This window comes from Pteropus medius, unplaced genomic scaffold, assembly GCF_902729225.1.
Source record: "Pteropus medius unplaced genomic scaffold, Ma_sr-lr_union100, whole genome shotgun sequence".
Taxonomy (NCBI): domain Eukaryota; kingdom Metazoa; phylum Chordata; class Mammalia; order Chiroptera; family Pteropodidae; genus Pteropus; species Pteropus medius.
The window spans coordinates 3,275,232-3,298,748 of record NW_024354502.1 but is presented as its reverse complement, the minus strand read 5'-3'; the positions used below and the strand labels follow the sequence as shown (position 1 = coordinate 3,298,748).

The window sequence follows — 23,517 nt, the reverse complement described above, 5'->3', positions numbered from 1 at the left end:
TTATTTAAAGGAAAAAAAGTTTCTACCCACTTGAAGGTGGTTTTACTACGAAAATGCAAAAGCTTGGAGGAAGTGAGAAAGAAGGGTGAAGGGAAGTTAGAAGAGAGAAGGAAAGGGAAAAAAACAAAAGCCCTGGGTTTTTCCAGACAATGAGATTTCGTAAAGGGCGGCACACTCAGACTGCCCAAGAAATCGGCCAGTCGAGACACTGGATGCTGAGGACACCTTAGAAATTCCAACACAGTCCCTCCTTTTCTATCCTGTACCGCTGTCCACCAAGAAGTCCCAGAAAGTTCTCTCCTGAGGCCCGGTTCTGACCAGGTTCACATCTGAGGAGATCGCTAGAAGGCATCCCCAGAACTGTGAAAAAAGTCTCCACGCAGACCCCCGCACACGCACACGCACTGGGGGGTTCACCGGAGAACACATCGAGGTTTCACGCCTTTCCAGACAGACCCAGATCAAAGGAGGTGAGACTTGTCTGCCAAGTCCAAAGTCACAGGCAAAGGGGAAAACATTCTCCTGCCTGGAACCACCTGAATTTCTTCGGAGAGGAGGGTGGGAAGGTTTCAAATCCTCAGCAGTTTGCTGGAAACAGAACTCAGATCGCACTGGGATCTAAGAGAAAGGAAAAGCCCCCTGTCACAGAAAAGGGAAGAGAAAGTGGGCTTGTATACAAGCATGTAAAGGATCCCCTTAATCAAGCTGTTTGGCTGTCACCATGCTCCCCACACCACACACGCCACCCCTGAGGGCTGTCCTCTCTTCCAACCTCCAGGGGATCCAACGACCTTGACAACTACTCAGCCACCACCACACGGCTCAAACGTCACCTCATCCGGGGCATTCTTGGATGCATGTGCTGCCCTCACATCACGTAACCCACTGTGAGCTCGAGGACTCAGAATGGAGGGAGGCAAAGCATTTCTAGTAAGAGGGGGTGGCAGGGATGCAGGGGGGACTCAAGTGAGAGGCAGGGATGCAGCGGGGATCCAGCAATGATCTAGCCAGAAGGAAGACAGGGAGGCAGAGAGGACCCAAGCAGGCTCTCTCCACGGGACACTGGGGAGGTGCATTTATGCCGGGGAGCAGGGGACGGGCAGGTGGACAACGTGACCACAAACAGCTTTCAAGGGCAAGGTCCACAGCTCAGCCACAAATGGGACAGTGGAGGAAGACCAGGCAGCCTTCATTCAGGTGGCAAATGACATAAATCCAAACCAGTCAGGTGACGAAAGGACCTGGCTAACGGGTCCCACACCTGACAGCAACCTGGTCCCTTGGGTAGTGGGGAGAATGATTTCCTTGTCTTACTTCTGAGGAAGAAGGCACACCTAATCTTCAACTCCTCAAGAGTTTGGGGGCCACCCCAAAAATGTGTGAGTTGGCTGCCCCACCCGCACCTCCGAGGTTGAGCTCTGAGCACACCCCTGGGTGCTTCTCCTCTTCTGCCTCCGCTTCTGCCACTTCCCCCACAGCCAGGAGGCCGGGCAGGCCCCTGGCCTAACGCATGGCACAGGACTCAGCCAGTGGCCACTCTAGCTTTGGGGTTCTGTTGTGCTCTGTTTTGCACTGTATTAAACAGAAGCCCAAGATGGCATCCCACACACGGAGCAGAAGAATAAACTGTGTGTAACTCAACGGCACGGCTGGTTAACGGTGTCCCGTGAATAATGCAACTGCCTCTCCCAGCCCAGCCCGCTGTGAGTGTTGCCCGGTGGACAGCTGAGGGAATCAGACACTGAGCTGCCGCACAGGGGACATGGAGGGCCTGGAGCCACGGCTGGAGAAGGGCCATTTCAGAGCAGCCAGAGCTGGAGAAGACGCTTGGGAGGAGGAATCCAGTTTAGCTGAGACTAAAACACAGACCAGCAGGGGCTGGCTACAGGGAGCCATGTTCCAGCTCGAAGGCCTCTGTCCTGCCCAGTTTCCAGACAGAGCCTGGCTACCAGTAATCATGGCTGACGAGAACTCAAGTCTTGGGCAGACAACTGGACAGGTAAACTGCCAGGCATCTCTTTTCACCTTGACAAGCATCACTGTCACCAGCACCATCGTTATCACCACCATTTTCTAAGCAGTGGCTAGGTGCCAGGTACCTATATTAGCGTTTCTCAAACTTTAACTTAAATATCCACCATCTGGGGATCTTGCAAAAACACAGGTGTTGATTCCCTTGGTCTGAGGTGGGGCCTGGATGTTGCATGTTTAATCGGAGTGACGCTGTGGTCCCCAGACCTGCCCGAGTTTGTGGTCCAAGCGCTGCCTTGACTCTGGCCAGCGTGAGCAGCAGGATGAACGCCCAGCCTCGGGGCCCGGCCTTGGGGCCCAGCCTCAGGGCTCCAGACAGTCACTCGGCAGGCAGGCTGGGTCCTGCTTTATATTGGGGTCCTGTAGGAGCCCAGACAGAGTAGAATGGGGGTGCAAAGGCTCCCCAAACACACAATCCCAATTACAACTAACTGCAAATGCCTCGGGGGAGCCATAATATCACCCTAGCAATGGTCAGGATCCTCAATCACGTGAAAAACACACAACAAAGAAATGCCCTTTGTGCAGCAAAAGGTCTGCTAGGAACGCACTGGAAATGCTCACAGCTGCTGTCCTGAGTGGTATAATTACGGGTAATTTGATCACATCCTCAGGTTTTCTGTGGACACTGGAACCAACCTGCTCCTACCAGGAGATGGGACAGCCTGTCTGGAGCATCACCATGGGCTGCAGTTGCCACCACCTCTGCCACCAGCTCCCTCCCCAGGTCTGTGGAAAAACTTCAGCAGGGTGAGCGCGTGGAACACAGCCCACAACGTCCCTTCCCTTCTTCTTCTGGGTATATGTAGCTGAGATTTTAGGGAAATGAAAAGCAAACCTTCAAGAGGAAGTCTATGACCTAAGCAGGAGTGCCTCTGGACCCCTTGCTTCTTTAAGTGCAAGACAGCAATCTGCGGCTTCCGGAAGTGGGTGCGCGGGACGAAGGACAGGGCCCATGCACGCCTGTCACAGCTTCGTCCCCAAAACCACCCCTCCCCGCCCCAGCCTGCAAGATGAAGGACTCCCAAGATCCTCAGATGAAAGGCACTGTGCAAGCCCATCCATCATAAAAACCATCCTAGGCTTTTATTCTCTGATTGGAGCTTGCCTAATCCACTAATTATCCCTGTCCATCAAGTGGATGACAGCCTTGGAGATAATCAATGGTTGCTTCCTTGCACGCCCACCCTCACCCACTCGCCCAAGCTCACCAGCAATAAATATGCCTGTAAAAAGGAAGGGTTAGCCACAAAAGGTGCTTCCTCCATCCATCCTCCCCTCACAAACTGCTCCATTTGTAACTCTGACACCCTAATTAAGTCAGGGACATCAGGCTTCTTTTTCTTCCTCCTGTATTCTGAGGTTCCAGGCTCAGAATGCCTGTTTTCTGACATATATAGGGGGGGGCTCCACTTGAAATAAAAAAGAACCAAACAAATACATCAACCATATCTTCGAAGTAGTATATATTTTTAAAGTTTTCTACCAAAAAACATTCCCTTAGTCTACCCTGAACCTTCCAATAGAAGAGCCATTCGCCACGTGGACTTATATAAATTTAAATTAATTACAATTAAATAAAAGTAAACATTCAGTTCCTCACCCAAGCACTCAAGAGCTACATGTGGCTAGTGGCTCCAACACTGGACAGTGGAGATGTAAAACAGTATCATCATCGCAGAAAAGTCTATAGGGCAGCACTGGCCCTAAAATGACAAAGTCACGGAGCATCCCTGGGGTTTTTTTATGACTGCAGCTTAGTTTCTGGTTCTATATTTTTAACTTTCACAAAATTGGGGTGTGTGTCACGCTCTACATTTTTTTTTTGAAAATAAAATCCCTGTCCTCTCTTTTCCAATCCCCAAATTCATCTCCCTCCCCGCACCCCGTTTTTACCACCATGATATCTCTTCATCATTTCAGACAGTTGTCTGGAGCCTTCCAAGAGTCCCAGTTTGCCTCATGATTATCATCTCACTTCATACAGTACTTCAGAGGGCACAAAGGGCTTTCGCAACAGCCCCGGGAGGGCGGCTGGCAGCAGGCAGGTAACTTTTCCCACAGGTAACGCTTCCAGTCCTCCCCAGCTCAGCCCACCGAGGTCAGGCAACTTGCCTGAGGTCAGGGACGGTGTTCCCTCACACCTGAGTTATCCCACGCTCGTCTCCCTGAGGTAGCCCAGTTCTTTTGAAAATGAGATTGTTCGTGGGTTCACCTGAAACTTCCTGCTTCTCCACACCCGGACACTTGGGAACTCCATGTCAAGCACCCAATGCAGGGGCTGCCTGGCCTTCCCCAAGTTCTAGTAAAAAAAAAATCTGTGTACGGTTCAGCCTCCCCAGAATAAAAAATACGCACCTCCCCTCGAACCTCGGTCCCACTATACAGAGTCCAAAGCTTCTGCTCTACTTGCTTATTCCTGCATATAAACGTCCGCGTGAGAGAATGAGCCTAAGCAAAATACCTGGTGACCTGCAAGCCCTATAAAAATGTTAAGTGTCCTTAGCATTATTTCCGTTTGCGCGCCTACACTCATCCGCTTCTCCTCCCAGGAGACGTGTTCTCTTTGACTTGCCTCCGACTCCAAAACCGCTCTGCCTGACTGGGACCCGTTCCTCCTGAGGGCAATGTCACCAATGCCCTGAGCAGAGACACCCAGAGCGGATCCTGAGTGTGCCTGGGGTTGTGTTGTCCTCGGGGAGCACCTCTGTGCTCATCCTGTATTCACTCTGAAGCTGTAAACTCTCCCAAGGCAGGGGCAGTGTGAACGACTTGTCACATCCACCTCAGGGAGCAGTGGCTTCACTGCACTGGACACAGTTCGTGTCTCTGACACCTCCCACTAAACAGGGCCTCCTCTACACCCCCAAACCCTACCGCTCTGCTGGGAATGACACCCAGGTAGGCGTCACCAAAAAGGGTGATGGCTGTGTTTGTTACTTCTACAGTCACTGCCCTGGTTTTAGTGTCTTCCCACTGGATATCTTTCTTATTCTGGAGTGTGAAAGGACCAGTAGGGTCGAGGGGTTAAGAGCACAGCTCCAGAGTCAGACTGTCCAGCTTCAGATCACCCACTGGCTGACCGAAGCTACTCAGTCACCAGATGCTGCCCTGTCTTCATCTGGAAGTGATGCCCACAGTACCACCCACCTCAAAGGATAGGAATGAAAGTAAGGGAGATAACACAAGTACTTAGAAGGCTGAGTACCCAATAAATGCCAGCAAACCTGTTTTAATGAGTCAATGTAACAATGCCAGCCACGCTGACTCAGACATTTAATGAGCACCTACTATGCGCAGGCACCAAGTGAAGTATAGGCCATACAGAGATAAGGGATCACCAACGTGTAAGCCGCCAATCCCAAGGCCTTCGGAGGGCACCACGCTCCAAATATAAAGTACCGGAAGGTGGGGTTGGTGCAAGCTTGGGGTGGGGGATGCCTTTCCCAGGTCTTAAAGGATAAAAGGGAATTTTCCTGGCAAAGAGGAAAGAAAGAAGGAAGGAAGGGAGGAAGCATTATCTGCAAAAGAGAGAAAATTAACAAAAGAAAGGAAGTCTAGAAGGTCTGATACATTCAGGCCCAGAAATCATTTTGTTCACCAGGAACACATCCCAGGGAGGGGCAATCTGGGGGGTGGGCAGGCACAGCTGAAAGAGCCCTCTTAATCACATGACTGCAGAGGAGGTTCTTGGTGGCTCAGGGTGGCCCAAGAACCAGCCCCACTTCCACCTACTCATGGTACAATCCCAGCACGACCTACCAGACTCTGACTGGGGAGCATCTGTTAAAACTGCAGATACCTGAGCCCCACCCCAGATCCACACGATGGAAATCTCTGGGGCTGGGCCCTGGGGGGACACTCAAGCTCTGCTCACTAAAATCACGTACAGCAAGATTTGAGAATCCCCGGTACCAGATAAGATGCCGTATCCCTCTGAGGCCCTGGAAGCTGTGGCCTCAGGAACTTCTCAGTCCTCAAGTCCCCTCAGAAGCAACCGTGGTGATGAGCAATCCCACGTGGGAGTGTGAGCTCTCAGAAAGGCACCTGGCAATGGCTTCCGAAAGCCTTGAAAAGTACATACCTCTGACCCAGGATAAATTCGCCACGGGAAACGTGACTACAGAAGTCAACAGATGGCAATGACTCCAGAAATAGCACTCACGGTTATCACCCTTTTTGGTGACACCCACCCAAGTGTCATTTCCAGCAGCCTGGGGTGGGATCTGAGGGTCCCGTCCCGGAGGAGGCCTTGTTTAGTGGAAGGTAGCAGAGCACACCAGCTGTGCCCAGTGTGGAAGGCCACTGCTCCCTGGGAGGGAGATGTGACAAGTTGATCACACTGCCCCTGCTTTAGGAGAGTTTACAATTTGAAAGCGGGAAGAAATGTTCATTTAGGAGAGCAAAACCCTAATGTAATATAAACTAATGTCTAGCTACAAGGATATGTTCGTCACAGTGCTGCTTATAATTTGTGGAAACCTGGGCACGGCCTAAACACGAACCAGCAAGGACCTGGCTCACCTCGGGCCTTCGCACATGCTCTTCCCGTGCCCGGGACATTCTTCCTCTGATAGCCATATACTTCATGAGCTATTGCTCAAACGTCACCTCTTCTGTGAGGCTCTCCCGAAAAAAACAACACTGTCCCTGCTTTATTCTTCCCCACTGCACATAATCCTTCTAATCTGCAAGACAACTGACTAATTCAGTGAGTCTGACCCCAGCACACCGGAATATAAATTCCAGGAGGGCAGGATTTGTGTCCATTTTATTTACTACAACACTTAACGGAGAGCCTGGCACAGAGTAGGTCCTCAAATAGGAATGAATTAACTACAACATACAAAACAGTAGAACACCACGCAGCCATTAAAACTGACACGGCTTATAATTACATGTATGGAAAGGCTGTGCAGTGAAAAGCTACGTAAAAAAAGAAATCTCTGGCACAGCAGAGGCCACACGAACCTTCGTCTGAAATGTGTGTACAAAACCCACTTTGTGACCAAGTGGTTAAGGGTGACTTATTTTTTTTTTTACCTAACTGAGGTTTCTCAGTTTGTCTTCCATTAACTTTATATTACTTGCATAATCTGTGAGAAGTAATCCCTCATGAAATGCTCTCAAAACATCTGCTAATTTATTTTTAGGAAAAAGCTTCCTCCTTAGTGGCTTAATTAGGGTGTCCCTAATTAGGGCCAGCAAGACATCAAAGAGGCCAGCTTCCAGGGGACCTTGAGATTGCAGGACATCTCAGACCCCCCCCCGCCCCCCACCGAGTGCTCCGCCCCCGCCTCCAGGAGCTCAGATGCCAAAGGCTTGGCCATCAGAGAGCTACTCCTGGCTCCGCTCCCCGCTACTTGCTTCCTATTGGGGTGCCTCATCCAATTATTCAGGCCTAGATCACATCCTGCTGGAGAGCTAGCTTTGAAGGTTCGGTAAACAATCACTTCAAAACAAAGAGTGAGCGACCATTAAAGCAAACTCAAAGACTTCCGTAATGGGCTGCGGCTCAAGCAAGACTGAGGTCTGTCTCCTTAGGAACTAATCTCAAAGCTGGTCCAGCCTCCTAGGGCAAATATCCCCCTTCCTGTTTGCACTCAGTCATGTGGGTGCACAGCCGTCACTGGGGTGACCCTGATGGAGGGGGCTTCTCTAGCAAAACAAACATGTCATGTGGTTGTCACCTTGGACAACTGTGTCAGATCCTTAGGTCTCACACCCGCCTACCCCCCACATACTTCCCTCTGCTGACAAGTCAGAGGCACTCACAGGGTGAATCAACTGCCCAACGACCTCATGTCGTTGGCTGATTAAACTCCTCTTCAAACAGAGGGAGGCCTCTGGAGCTTCTTGAAGCATCTTAGAGAAGAGCCTAGATCTTTATGCTTGATCTGGTTCATCCTGAGTCCTGAAGGTATAAACAGACTAGTCATCAAAGAGATCAATGAAAGACACCCATTGCGGAATCTAAAAAGGAATCCCAGAATGCCGTGTGGTGAGAGGGAGCCCGGCGTGGTAGAGAAGGGCTGAGGCCCTGGACCAAGACCACCCGGGTTCAAATCCCAGCTGCACCTCTCACTCCTTGTACAATGTGGGCAGACGGCTTGACCTCTCTGCACCTGGTTCCTCAGCTGTGAAATGGGAATTACAGCAGGAACTACCTTACCGGGTCTTGTGACGATTAAGGGTTTGTATTTGTAAAGCACTGGAATAGTGGTTGGTTGTACCATATAAATGCTTGTGAAAAAGGTAAAACAAACACCAGGTCTCAGCCTGGGTATCATCTGTGCCAAAAGCCCCCGACTCTGTCCTCTCACTCCAAATACGACTCAGAGGCCCTCCCCGGGACCTCCACAACCCTTACGCTGACACCTTGACACCAACCACACTGATTTCTAATTCCTTGTCTGCTCCTCTTCTAAACAACTTTAGGAAGGGCTCCGTCTGTCTTGTTTAGAGGTGCATCTCCCACCCAGCGGTGCCTGGCATAGAGCAGGCACACCATCATATGTGCTGAATACTGCTTCTCTCAAGTTAGTTATATGCTTAAAGTGGAAAAGCATTTCACTCCTGTGAAGACAGAGGTTTTTTGGACTTTCTGAGACATCTGAATGCCACCATCAGCAGGGTAGCCCCCTGGAAATTATCAGGTAGCTCAGACCGATACACCGAGCATTTTATTTACCATTTATTTCATGCTAGCCCTTTACATAGACTTTCTCATTTATCCTTCTATAATGTTAAGAAGGAAGCTATTATCTCCCCCTCCCCATTTTTACAGATAGGAAAATCAGGGCTCGGGGGGCTGAGGAACTTGCCCAGTCACAGAGCTAGGAGGTGGCAGAGCCGGGCTTCAAAGGCCAAGGGCAACCACTAAAGGCAGCATGCAATAAAAACACTACGTAGGGTCGACACAGAATGTGACAAGTGCTGACGGGTATCTGGCTTGGCGGAAAGAGGGACCAAATTAGGTAACTTTCTGGTAGTACCTTGAAGGATGAGAAAGATTTCATCAGGCAACAATGGCAGCAAGGGTCCTCTACGTGGGACAAACAGCGAGAATGCAGAACACAGGATGTGATCAGAGAAGCTGGGGATCCAGGTTGGGGAGTACTGGGCACAGAGCAGGCCACTCGGCTAGCGCCAAATCATGGGGGCCCCTGAATACCAAGCTAAGGCAGGGGAGCCACATTTAGCAGGTAGGCAGGTAGCAAGAACCCCAATACAGCCAAGTCAAGAGAAGGGGCAGAAGCTCGAAAGGAAGCTGTTGCTACAGGGCAGGCTACAGGCAAATGAGGCCACTTACTCAGGTGGTCACACCAGAAAAAGAAGGGAAATTCAAATAATGTGGACGGAAAAAGCTGGTCCTTACTAGCAACTCCTCCCTCTCCCCTTACCCTGGTGTAAACATCTATAAAAGACATTTTTAAGCATTAAATGCCCTGAGGACCTCAGCCAGGCACCCAGTCCTCCCCTCGCCTTACACACTGACAGTGGGTTTGCAAACAGAGAAATGCAAATGGGAGGTCTGGTGGAGCCAGATGAGGTTATAATGAACTCAACAGTGACTTAGCAATAAAAAAAAACAAACTCAACTTCTCCATTTCTTGCAATTTCACTGCAAGTTCTAAATACATCTGGGTGAGGCAGGAGGGTACTATTTGCCCTAAGAAGTGGCAGAGATAATTACTACACTGAGTTAAAGACTTTGGCGGTCTTCATGCCCAAATCTACAAGACAGAATAATATCGGCAGCTAATATCTGACTGCCTGCAGGCCAGAAACCCTTCACAAGCATTTCAGAATCCTCACAGCCCTGTAAGGGGACACTTTATTAGACCCATTTCACAGAAGAGGCGAATGAGGCTCAACAAGGCAAGTAACTTGCCCACAGGATTTAAAACCAGACTTCTTCGACTCTAAGGGGAGCAGGAGCTCTAGAATTTCCACGGGAGCAGGGCTCAGGGGTGGTGAGGTGGCCAGAAGTGAAAAAGAAGCACATTTTCACTTGGACGGTACGTCATCAGTCTGCACTGTCCAAAATGGCAGCCTCTAGCTACACACGGCCATGTAAATCTAAACCGAGTAAAAGCGAATCAATTTTAAAAATCAGTCCCTTGGTCATACTGGCCAACTTCAAGCACTCGACAGTCACATATGGCTAGTGGCCACCATAGTTGGTAATTTCCCGTCACTGAATAATATCATATTAGAACTATCATAGATCCATTAAAACTAGCCACATATTCTAAAGATGCTTTTTCTGTTGTTATTTTTATATTTCAATTTATTTACTTTAACGTCATTTCACTATAAATTTTCTTTTTTATTTTTAATCGTGGTAAAATACATATACCCTGGACCGCCAGAAACGGGAGCAAGCAGGCTATGGCACAAATGAAGCCTGAAACATCGCTGGGGGCAAACATGACAAAATCGAAGCTGTCCTGCTTCAGGCCTGTCGCGAGACGGCCGGGCTCTTTGGAAAAGACAATAATGCTGAGAAAATAGAAGGCAGCGGGAAAAGAGGAAGACTAAGTATGAGACGGGCTGGCTATAAAAGAAGCCAAAGGCATGTGTCCACAGGAGCTGAGCAAGGCGGTGAGAACAGGACCCTGTGGACATCACTCAGTCATAAAGTCGCCAGGAGTCGGAGCCAACTCAGGGGCACATAACACACACACATGACATAAAATTTACCACCTTGACCATTTTTAAGTGTATGGTTCAGTAGCATTATGCATATTCACATTATGGTAAAACCATCTAAAGATGCTTTTACTCAGATTTAGGTTAAGGCTGAGAAAACCCTTTAAACCAACCTTTAGGTAAGGTTGAGAAAACAATTTCAGGGGCCTGAAATTGTGTACAGTCAAATCTGGCTACACGTATTACCTAGGGATGCTTTTAAAAATCCCAATGCCCAAGATACAGCTCAGAACCTCTGGGGAACAGGGTCCAAGCATCAGTGTCATGGCTCCTGGGAACCCAACACGCCTATCCCTGTAAGGGGCACACCTGCCCGGAACCTGCTCCTCTGGCCAGGCGCACTTCTCCCGGCCACTGGAAACCCCAGTCCTGGGGGAGGTGACAGGGAAGGGAGTCCCAAGCAAAACCCACCATCCGCCTCCAGGAAGCTGCTGATGCTGAGCAAGCTAATACTTCTACTGCTGGCCAAATTCTTTGAGGGAAAGAAAGCAAATAAAAAGACACACAGCTCAAAAGGCACTCAATTGATTTTTTTTCACCCACTTAAACTAGACAGGAAAAGAAAACCCACTTAGAAAGTATGACCAAGGCCGTGTGTGCCAAGAATCAACACAGGAAGGAGTTTATTTACTTCTCCAAACACAGACTTGTAATGGTTCTACCGACTCAACCCAAACTGGGGCTACAGGGACATAATTAAACACAGAAAACCCTTTTACAAGGGAGTTCCAGGGCTGGACACGAAATGAGTTCAAGGTAAGGAGTTCTCTTTGAGGAGTCATTTGAACTTTGGGTGAACTTATTCAATTCATATAATTAGGAGGGGCTGTCAAGCTTATATGGTCGCCCAGCCTCAGAGACCGGCATATAAATGTGGCCCTCTGGCCCGTCATGGAGGCGCTTTGGGGACAAGGACAGGAGCCAAGGGTGACCGCCAGAACCTGGCCCAAAAACTTTCCCCTCTGCACACCCAGAGAAAGAAGAAGAGAGGAGATGCCAGGTTATCTGTTAGAAAAGACTGGTAAGTGGGAAAAGGAAGGAAGCCACAATCTGTCAATATATCACAAATTAAACGGTTTCCACAGAAGTGCAAGCCCGATGGAAGCTGCCTACCCACAACGGTCCTTACAGCTTCTCAGCTCAAGCTCACACCTCCAGGCTGGCTCTGGGCTACAGGCACAGAGATAAAACCCCCATTCCTTCCTCGAGCCTCCTGTAAGACTCAAGACAAGTGAAATGCTGTCGTCCAGAAATAAACACACACACACATCACACACACGCATACCTACTTTCGGCACTTTCTAAAGAGCTACAGCTTTAGGGTTAAATAAGCCAAGATCCAAATACCAGCCTGCATGACCATGGCCTTGGACAAGTTATTGACTCTGTCCAAGCCCTAGTTTTCTCATCTGTAAAGTACGATTGATGTGAGGATGACATGAAACCACGCACGCCAAGCATTTAGCACAATGCCTGGCACACAGTAGGTTCTCACCCGGTTCCTTTCTGTCCCCATTCACCACAAGCAATGGATACTGAGCACCTACTTTGTACGTGGCACACCAAAGCATCTTAATTGCAAAGCAGCAGAGGCAACACAGCCAAGGCCTTCCCTGGGCTAAGAGGTGGGGAACGTCGATAACATGTGGGCTGCTCTGGAATCTACACTGGGTGGGTTTGGTTTTGCTTTTGGGATTGTTGGGGTTGGGGGCGGCAGATACTCAGATGAAATCTTCCGCAGTCTTCAGCTAATTCAAGGGAGAACTTCAGCAATCAAATACAACGGACTTCCTCAGTGCTCAGCCAATTAATTTACTCCATTTGTCTCTCTGCTTTGCTACTTAATAAGGCCATATCGGCAGTGCAATCTGCAAATCTGAGTTAAACTGCTTAAGGCATCAGTCAGTTCCCTTTAAGGAGCCCCAAAAATACCGCCAGCCTGATATCCTAGGCAGCCGAATCTGTCCTCTAGCTTGTGTTTGGTTCAGGAAGAGGTATTTCTTTGTTTTTTGCAGAGGTGTGAGTTTTAGGGGAAAGTATCCTGAAGGCAGTTCCGAGAAGTCATGGTGAACTTGAAATGATCTCATTTTTCCATACCCAATTTGAACATCTAAATGGTCTCGCTACAGAAGGAAATCTTGCCAGCTCTCACCCATCCCTGGGAAGATGGAAAAAGCCTAGATGAAAATTACAGATAAAGCATCTAATGGATCAATAGTTTCAACCTTTTCACCCTCCAAGCGTTTTAACAACCTCGAAGGAGCTAGCCAAGTTGACAGATATCATTTTAGCTTTTTCCCTTTCCCTACCCTAGGAAGCATAAGAAGAGGTCAAAGCCTAAGAGGTCAGCATCTGAGAAGACATAGCATGCACATGACAGATACGAAAAAACTGTTCGCTGTTCATCTGAAATTCAAATTTAACTGAGAATTCTGTATCTTGTTGAAATCGAGCTTGGTGCTTACAACGGTGCTGATGTCTAATAAATACTACAGAGTTATAGGTATACGTTACTCGCATTAAGAACTGAGGGACAGCTGAACCAGGCAAAATTCAAACTCGGCTTCCCTTCCACGCAAACCATGGTCTACGGCGGATGTCTCTCTGCGTTGGGGGGATGACTAACTGGAATTTCAGAACACAAAGGTTCACAGCATCAAGCAATGAGTTTTGACTATTTGGTTAAATGTGATGCACAGGAGATTTTCTCACAGAAACACTCAAGCCAAGACCCGCCTCCCCACGAAAAAAAAAAAATCTCTTTCCAAACCTGGACAAGATTTGCACCTAAAAAGCCAAAAAGATTGATCTACGTAGAACAGGCCCCAAATCTCTGAACCGGCACCCATTCTGAGCAGCTCCCTGCTGCCGATTTTATGACCCCTTTACTTCAACTTCTTCTCCCACAGGCCCAAACCGAGGAAGCCATAAAACCCGGGGCAAACACGGCCATTTGCTAAGAGAAAAGCCGGCGTGGGGCCCATCTGCACTTTACAAGGGCTTTGCTTGTCCTGCCTTTGTGTGTCACCATTTACAGGGTAGCCCGCCTCCCTCAGAGTACCTGGCCGCTGGCAGAGGCCTTGGCTGGGTTTTCCCCATTTTTGGGGAAGATTCAGAGGAAGCCCTGCAGGGAGTGATGAGCCCTTCCCCAGGCTGGACTCCAAGCCCTTCCTTCACAGCTGCCATATTGTACTCAATGTCAGCCACTTACAGCCGCAGGACAAGCGACCTTCCCCTAACCCTATGGATCTCTGGCTCCTGGAGGCCTTCCACATAGCAGGCCCCCAATAAACACTGAGGAAGTAAAGCTCTCTTCCGACAGGAACCCCACAGCCAAAGCAGTAGGGAGAAGAAAAAAGAAAAAAAAAAAAAAAAGCCTGAAATCATTACCAGGGCTAGACCCGCTACCCACATTCTTGATCTTATGATAAGTGAGGGAAAATATCATGACGTGCCTTCGAACCACAAAAGATTTCCATGAAATTCAAGAAGTCCCTTTAGCAGTTCTAATTTTAGGCAGAACTTAGGAGAGAGGCTGCTGGTGGCAGAGGCGGGGGCAGTGGGGAGGAACCGAACAAGGCCCCTATTCTGCTCCGCACAGGTGCTGGTAACTGGACACCCCGTCTTAAGTGAGACGTGGGGTGGGGAATTCAAGGTGTGGCTGGCGTTTCTTCACTCCCAGTCACATTATATAATCCCAGACACACTCTCCGACCCAGTACAAAGTTCTCCCTCCATCAAGCTCTATTCAGCTCCTAACATGCTGATCCTTGAGCAACAAGGCTGAGGAAAACATTTGATTTTAGCATCTGACTTTTTTTTTTTTTAACTAAGTTAATTATTAAAAGAAGAAAGACATCCACAGGGTGAGCTGTCCCCAAGATCGGCCAGAGTCTCTTAGTCTTAAAAGTCCCTCAAACATCACAGAATTCTATGCTGGCTCAATTACTAAAAATAATAAGAATAAAAAAATACAAATATCAAATCACTGTTATACACCTGAAACTAATATAATGTTCTATGTCAATTATATTACAATAAAAAAAAGGTAATCTGCTCTTTGCAAAAGTTAGTTTTGCCAAGACTTGGATAGAAACTCCAAAACAATTCCAGGACCCCCTTAATATAATCAACATTTTCTAAATATCAGAAGTCAGTCAACTGGCTTTCCACACACAGTCACTTGCAAGCTACTGTTCCCCCAGATAGACAGTCGATGGGTCCTTGCTCCAGCCACATGAATGTCTCATCTTCTCTTTCCTCTGGGACCAGCTCACAGCAGACGACTTGATTTATGTGGGTGGGCGGGAAGGCGGCCAGTAAGCGATTTTGCACACCACCATTCATTAGTGACCACCACCAGAGGAGGGTGGAAGAAAGGGGAAAAACAAGATTTCCTCTCATCAAGGAATCGATAAGTTATTTAACAGCTGGATCCCCATGGGAGAAAAGTGACGGTTTCTTCCGCACCCTTCCTTCCTGAAAAGGGTAAAAACGCACCCCCTGACGGCCGAGGACTTAACTGGATGAGGATCATTAGGAGATGACAGACAGAATCCTCTCTAGCCCTGTGATGCCTTGAGGTGCTTTGGTTTTGGAAGGTGGATGGTGCTAGGCCTTGAAATTACTCCATTTTTTGTTGCTGTTGTTGTTTTTCTCCAAAGAGGAAACTGACTCCCTTCCTGTGCTACTGTTCATTTTGGAGAATCAAATGCCACTAAAAAAGCCGTTTTCCTTACCCTTTCCTCACCCCAATCCAACATCGCTGCTGAGAAAAATAACCTCAATTTTTTCCCAAGGTGGCATTCCAAAAGGACTTCCAACATTTACACTTGTCCTTCAAAGCAAACAGAAAGGGGGCCAAAGGCATTACAAACCCATCGAGGGAGTTCAAAGAAGAGAAAAAGAGGCTAAGCGGGTCATTAGAAAGTCAGCTGATTTCAGATATTAAAAACTGACTTTTATTGCTGGCAACTTCATGCACACGCATACTATACACTGCTTATCCTATATGCTCAAATTTTAAAAGTCCCTCTTAAAATGTCACTGTCATCTAATCCATGAAGAAGTCTTGTAAGAAGAAAACTCCATGAAAATATTCAGAAACTATGTCATGCATAAATCATCTTGAAAAGCAGACACCCCTTTTCTTTCTTCCTTATCTCTCAACTCCCCAAAAGTCTGAAATTCCGCAGACCCCACGGCATATAGAGTCTTCCGTTCTACCTTGCCTTCAAACCTTTAACTGCCAAAACAAATCAAACGAAAACCTTTAAAATAAATGCCTTCCCACAGGATGTTGAACAAATTCTACTACCTTCAAAGAGAAAGAACTCAAGAACCACAAACTATAGATCCAGCCCTGAAGGGGCATTAAATAGGTCTTTATTTTTAACTGGAATCTTGTGGAGGGAGAAGCACACCAGCTTAGCACCCACAAACCCCCAGGGCCAGAGTGCTGCAGGTGGAAAGCAGGGGGGCCCACCCAGGGATGGGTAACCTTCTGAAGGGCTTTGGGCTCAAGCAAGTAAACGGGAAAAACTGAGCCTGGGTTCTGGATTAAGGGACAAAGAGAGAGGAGAAACTCCAGATGTGAACACTCTGGGACTGCAGTGGGCAGACCTATCAGGTCACCGGGTCCTTGTCAGCACAGAGGGACTGGAAATATCCATTTCTCTCCTCCAAAAAACACCAGCAGCTTTACCAGACCATCTCAAATTCTTCCCCTAGCGATGAGAATGCATGTGTGCCTCAAATCAAATCTTGTTTGATTATAAAGCCGGTAAAATTGAAGTTAAGCAGAAATACCCTCCAGAGTCCAAGGAGGGGACACCAATCTTTGTCTTAGAAGAGTTCAATGTGGATTGGGGGCAAAGGAATGCAAGGGGCTGTCTTTGAACAGGGACTAATCCATCTAATTCCAAGCGGCTGGCTTAGAGGCATTCCTGAGCAAGCAGGGTCTCTCTGAAGATAATGCCACATGAATGTCAATTTCTGACAAAAGGCACAGGCTCTGTAAAAGGATTTCAAAATGGACAAGACCAGGACCCAGGACGGAGGCACCTTGGAAAAGTTCACCCTGGGCGAGGTGGCAGTTGGTTCTAAAAGGGGAAAGCTGGCCGTGACAGCTGAGCATTCCTTCCCAAAGTCCATCTCGGAGGCCGAACCCTCTCCAAACCTCATACTTCATCAGACAAAAGCTCCTCCTGGCGCCCAGGCCGCGGCTGAAGAGGGGCTGTTCACACCCACTCGCTGCACAGCTTCCAAACCTGCCCACTCGTTTTGGAAGCCGAGCTTTTAATTAAACACCACCTCCCCGGATCTGTTGAGGCAAACTGGGGCTGGGCTGGAGCCAAAGAGAAGCTCCCTAAATACATATTAAAAAAAAAAAAAAAAATCCCCCCACCGCCTCCAATTCCCACCTCCAGCCAGCTCGCGTGGCTGGTTATATTTCCTTTGGATGAGTAACACACGGCCCTGGGTCTATCTCTATGCACCAGAAAATCCACCTCCAAGGATCAGGTTATCCCCAGTCCCACCCTTCGCAGTAAAAAGCCAGGGTGTTGTTCCCCGCCCCCAACACAGGAGTGTGCGCGCACGCGCGCACGCACAATTTTCACAATCCTCCCAAGAGAAAACGTGGAGTCTGTGTGTGTTGGGTGGGTGGATGGGATACGGTTGTTTGGGGAGCCCCAATCTTGTCCTCTTGCTGGGAGCCGCAGTCAGGGGAAGAAGGGGCCCCCCCAAAGCTGCTCTGGGAACTTCTGCTCGGCGCCCCCAGGGAGGGCCGAGGGAAGGCATGCACGGCCTCACCAGCTGTGGAACAGCCTAATTAATTCCTAATTTGCTCAGATCCCCGCTTCCCCCTCCAAGGTGGACCTGAAAGCCAAGGAGGGTGAGGAAGGTTTCTCTCCCAGTCCCTCAGGCTGGGAGCTCCTTCCCGCAGCCGGGCAGAGCCCCGACTCCCTCCCCACCGCCGCGGCAGGCTTCCCCTCCCCGTACCCGGGGGAATCAGGTGTCCGCCCAGGCATCCAGCCTCCGCGGGTCGCAGACACTCCGTCCAGCAACAGACAATGGAAAACTTGGAGGCAGGGCCCTGAGCCCCTGGGGAAAGGACATGGGGCCGCCCCGTGGGACAACGATCGGGGAGAGGACAGGAGGCATCAGAACCCCCTAGAGAAGCCGCCCGCGCGGTGACCCAGCAGAGCCCAGAGCGGCGCCCCGGGTGAGCAGGTGAAACCGGGCCGGAGCGCTCCCTCAGGTGGCTGGCGGCCACCGCGCAGACAAGGGCCGGGCTCCTGGCCCCGGGCGGAGGCGAAGCTCCGCAGCCAGGTCTGTGCGCCGCGGCCCGCGCCGCAGCCGCGCCCCCGGCGACCTACCTTCATGTCGCTGATGATGGTCTGGAAGAGGCCTCCGAGCGCGCTGCATTCCTTCTCAATCACAGCCTCCATTTTCCCGGCGCCGGCAGGGACAGGGCACACACTCAGGGCCGCCGGGACTGTGCGCGGGATCAGGGCTCGCTCACTCCGGGAGGAATTTCACCCGCCGAGCGACCCACCTCTGACTCGCAGCCTCTCCTGCAAAGAGGACGAAGTGCCCGAGATCGACTGCTCTCTGCCCAAAATAAAAATCACAATTTTAAAAGCCAAACCGCTCTGTAGGGTGATTCGCCTACATGCAGCGCTCGGCTCCTGGCCTTAAAAATGCCCAGAGAAGACTGACAATCAGGCCACCAGTGGTGCCCACGACGGAAACGGCAAAGCCCATCCTGAAGCAGAGAAAACCACCCGCTGACCCGGGGCCAGCGCCATTTAAAAATGCGATTTTTTCTAAATTAATAAAATTTTTTGGAAATTTAAAAAACAATCGCCCTGCAGCAGAGCGGGTCTGCTCGCGGCGCCCGGATCTGTTGCTCACAGCCGCGGCCGCCGCCTCCTTTTCACTCCTGCGCGCCCAGCCCCGGCGCTCGCTCTGGCTCGGCTCCCAGGGACGTTCGAAGAGGCGCACGCGCGCTCGTGGCCGTGCGTCCGCCGCCGGGGCGCGGGGAGGGTGCGCGCTCGCGGCGGTGCGTCCGCCGCGCGCGGGCGGGGCCGAGAGCGCGTGCCCGAGAGGCGCGTGGGGCGCGGGCCGCACAGCAGAGCCGGCGGGCGGCGCAGCTACGATCCCAGCCCCGCGGGAGCCTCCTCCTCCGAGCACGCATAGGGCACCTTCTCCTCCCCTGGCCGCTGGTCGCAGCGCGGAGAGGACGTGTCAGCACGCGACTAGGCGAGCGTCCACCCTGCAATGGCTGCAGGCGCCCAGAACTGAGGATGCACCCGCTGCTTCCTGGAGACTCCGGGTGGCCGGCTTAGCGCAGCGTCCAGCTTGTAGTGAGCGCTCAGTAGGGCGGGAAAACTGCAGCCGCTGCTACTGCGGCCTTCTCAGAAGAGGCCGGCTCTGTGTGTGACACCAAGACTGCAACGCCAAGTAACGACTGCAGAAAGCAGAATATATCATTTCAGGAGAGTTCGGGGCTTGCCCTGCAGCGGGATGCCGAGTTCAATAAAGTTACAAGGTGCTGGGAAAGTAGATTGACTTGCCATTGTAAAATAAAGCATTAGAGCATTATTGCTGACTGCTCGTGGCATAGACGGTTGTTTTTCAGGCCCACTGACGGCCTGAAAAACTGCATAAATCAAAGAAGATCATTTTCCCCTGGGCCACTCTCCCCAACTCTTAAGAACAACCCCTTCTCCCCAAAATCATAAGGAGAAGTGTCACCTCTGGAATGAATGGATCTCTTGAGTAACCCAAGATCATTTGGATGCATAGGTCTCATCTTCACCTTGCCAATAACAGTGCCTAACTCATAGTTTGCTCTCAATCATTATTATTATGAGTTAAATACTAATACTAATATTACAGTGCTCAAGATCACTGTTTTTAGAGCTAGACTGCCTGGGTTCAAACTTGTTTTCAACCTAATTGGACTTATGGCCTTGGGCCATACTAACTGGGCCTCAGTTTCCTCATCTGTAAATGGGAATAAAGACAGCATGAATTTCATAGGGCTGTTCTGAGTTTTACCTGCATTAATATATGTAAAACACTTAAAGCAGTTACTGGCATATAATCAATAAGCACTCAATAAACGAAGAGAAAGAGATTTATTGTAGCATTATTCACAATAGCCAAGATGTGGGAACAACCTAAATGTTCATGACAGATGAATAGATAAAGAAAATGCAGTATATACATACAATGGGATATTATTAGCCTTAAAAAGGAAGGAAATCCTGCAAAATGCAACAGCATGGGTGAAACTTGAGGACATTTTGCTAAGTGAAATAAGCCAGTCACTGGACAAATACTGCATGATTCCACTTACGCAAAGTATCTAAAATAGTCGAACTCATAGAATCAGACAGTAGAATGCGGGGTGCCGGGGGCTGGAGTCGCGGGCTTGCTGATCAGTGGGCATGAAGTTTCAATTATGTAAGACGAGTTCTAGAGATCTGCACAACATGTACTTATAATTAACCATACTGTGTTGTTTACACTTTAAAATGTGTTAAGAGGGTAGATCTCATGTTGTGTTCTTACCACAATGAAGTTAAACTTAAAAAAGGTAGAGACCAGGTCAAGGCTCATTCCAGCCCTGGTCTTAGAGTACACATCACAAGCCTATAACGTTGGCATACTATCCCACTGACACTGCCCAGGGCCTGCTGTGTTGAGTATAGGTGTGTTTTATATGTATTATCTCTAATCCTCACCACAACCTTGAGAAGGAGGTTGTCATACTAGCCCTCATTTTACTGTTAGAAGGTGGCGGGCAGGTCTTTAACCTTGGTTTTCTGACTCCCACGCCTGAGATCTCCCTTCGTCTACCTAACCTCCAGTCCTCTTGGCATAAGGGACTCTGGCTTTAGCCCAAAGGACACTGTTCAGCTTTTCTGCCACGTGCCTGAATTTAAATGCCCTGAACACCCAACCTTAGCAGTGTTTGCAAAGCCCACCTCTCTTGTCTCCTCTTCCCTTGGACTTCTACTGGCCTGGGGACTATGACCCAGACCCTTGTTCTTTCATGAGAAAGTGAAGCATCCAAAACCCACTTGGGAGGAAACCTGGGAAAGTCACTTGAGTCAAGAAAGGTACAGAGGTGGGACAACATTTGGCATTTTTTATAAAGCCTGGGGTGAGGCTGGTGAATAGAGGGATTTTGAGCAGGAAAATGTCGAGATCAGATTTATACCTTTTTTACATCACATCCTTTCCCAGATTTGCACATTCTTCTTTCTCCTTGCTGTAGAACTCCCAGCACTCACTGGAAAGACATCAAGTTCCAATTAACACATAATTCCTCTCGGATTTTTTGCTTTTATGTTTTGTTTTGTTTTTAATAGTTCCTGAAAGGAGGAACCCAAAGGAACGGATCTTTATCAGAGGAATTTCAACTCCTGTGATCCTGGGAAGGAGAGATTGGGAGGCAATGACACATTCTCAAAGCAGCTCTCATCACCCTCCTTTGCATTTCGAGGTGGGTCAGGATGTCCCTCACCCTCTCCTAGCTCTGTGACTTCTGGCGGGCTATTTGATCTCTGGAGCCAGCCTCTATTTCGACAGGGGTTCCTAACTCGTGGAATGTTCCAAGGATTGAAATAGATGCCAAATGCCCATCGCCTAGCAGTGTTACACACCTGGGTTCCCTTTCCTTCTAGAAGTGATTCTAGACCTTGGCTGCATGGAGGGCCTTGCCCCGGCCTCAAACTTGACACCAATTGGCATTCTCTAGGGGAATTTTTAAATACCCGTGCCTGAGTTCCACTCCCAGGGAGCCTGATTGAGTCGGTCTGGGCATCAAGACTTTTTAAAGCTTTCTAAGTGATTCCAATGTGTAGCAAGACCCCTGATCTAAAGACCTTTAAAAGAAGATACCTGGGACCAGGTACTACCTCTAAACAATTAAACTAGAACTCTGGGGACTGGGCTCCAGCATTTTTTTAATGTATCATACATATTTTATTCCACCCTCATATAAGGATGTGGAGGGGTGTGTGTGTGTGTGTGTGTGTGTGTGTGTGTGTGTGTGTGTGTTGTTTCTTTTACAAAAATGGGATCCCATCACACACACGTACACACACACTTTTCTGGATCTTGCTATTAACATTTCCTGTTAACACTTTCTGCTATCGACAATTCCTGTAGAGATGCCTCCAGGTCAACTAATATTCTAATACACTCTTTTTTTCTTTCGATGTAATTTCAGATGTACAGAAACACTGCAAGAATAGTGCAAAAGTCCCCGGATATTAACCCATTATGGTATTTGCCTCATGCTTGGGGATGCTTTCAGGCTCCAATGTGTGGCCAGGTTGCTGTTTGAGGTCCTCAGGTTGCTTTGGACTTCAGGCACTGTTTGTGAAACTCCTGACCCTTGTGAGAGGTCTTTGCAGTAGAGGCAGCTGTTAAGAGGTGGTTAAGAAGATAGGCTCAGACTCAAGGTGCCAAGGTCTGGACTCTGGTTCCTTTGCCCTCTAGCTTTCTGTGCCTCAGTTTCTTCATCCGTCAAATGGAAAATAGAGGTGCCAACTCCAAAGGCTGTGTGAGGACCAAATGGGATTACTTAGTCCAGTACTTGACACCCAGTAAGTACTCTATAAAGTCAGCTATTAACATGTGTTGATCCTTACCATGCCTCATGTATGAAATAAAATTGGTTTAAGCTCACCCTCATGACCTATTGGCAAAATTCTTTATGAGCCCAGAGCCACTAACTCTCTTAGAAAAACTGGGGAGTTGTCAGTATATAAAGTGTCACAAATTTAGAAACAGAAAAGCCCCTTTCGAAAATGAAACTATAAGATCAATAAAGAATATGTCTCAGTGACTCACTGTAAGAGATGTTTTGCATGTGTTTGCGGACGGTGGCCTAGGATACACCCAAGTTTAACCTCAATGTGCAGAATGTGGCAGGAAAGTAATGAAAGAAGGTACATCCTCACAAACTGATCAGCAGCCAGGCCACGGTAATGCGGGAACAGCAGAGTCAGGCTTACTCCTGTGGGAGGCAGGCAATGTACCTGTGTGAAGCAGGTCACATGTAAGCTCATAGGGGACAGATTGACCATAGTGAGAGCAAGTTCTCCCTCCATGGATCAGCTGCTCCCCAGTCCAAGGCCAAGTGGGAATGTGGGCCCTTAATTGTCACGTGTTCTAATCCTTCCCAAGGGGCTGAAACTTTGGATCTCGATGTAAAGTTTGCCCAAACCAAAATATTTTTAAATTTCTCAGTTTTTAAAAATTCCTCAGCAAGCAGATTCTGATAATGAGAGTTGAAGAAAGAAAGAAAGAAAGAAAGAAAGAAAGAAAGAAAGAAAGGAAGGAAGGAAGGAAGAAGGAAGGAAGGAAGGAAGGAAGGAAGGAAGGAAGGAAGAAAAGGAAGGAAGGAAGGAAGGAAGGAAGGAAGGGAGAATCTCTTGCTCTGGGGCTCGTCAAGGAAGAGAGACCCTATCTAATTAATCGGATGGCTCTAAGTCTCCAGGAAAGTGTGTCTGCTCCCTAGTGGGGTAGGGATGGTTCAGTTCAATTCCTGACATGTTTCTTGAGCACCTGCTCTGTGCCAAGCTGCTTTTGTCCTCCCAGGAGCACCAGAGTTCCTTTTCCTTGTTTATATTCTCCCAAGCTGTCTGCTGACTAGTAATTTAGCTTTTGAATTACCTTGATATTGAGAATGGGGCTCTCAGGGGTTCAGACATCCCTGCTGCAAATTACAGAACAAGACTGTCCAGG

At 48.9% G+C, this 23,517-nt stretch overlaps 1 protein-coding gene across 14 annotated transcripts in view; it reads right to left on the bottom strand.

Moving 5' to 3' along the window:
• MTSS1 (MTSS I-BAR domain containing 1) overlaps positions 1-18,761 on the bottom strand; it is a 145,435-nt gene extending 126,674 nt beyond the window's left edge. For 3 of the 14 annotated variants that reach the window (XM_039853962.1, XM_039853949.1, XM_039853954.1), the window contains exon 1: positions 18,126-18,760. In XM_039853962.1, coding sequence (XP_039709896.1) covers positions 18,126-18,197 — 72 coding nt within the window. In that variant the 5' untranslated portion in view covers positions 18,198-18,760. Of the gene's footprint in view, positions 1-18,125 lie in introns of all 14 variants that reach the window. The other 11 variants (XM_039853959.1, XM_039853963.1, XM_039853950.1 and 8 more) reach the window with 7 other exon arrangements.
• Between the last annotated feature and the right edge of the window lie 4,756 nt (positions 18,762-23,517).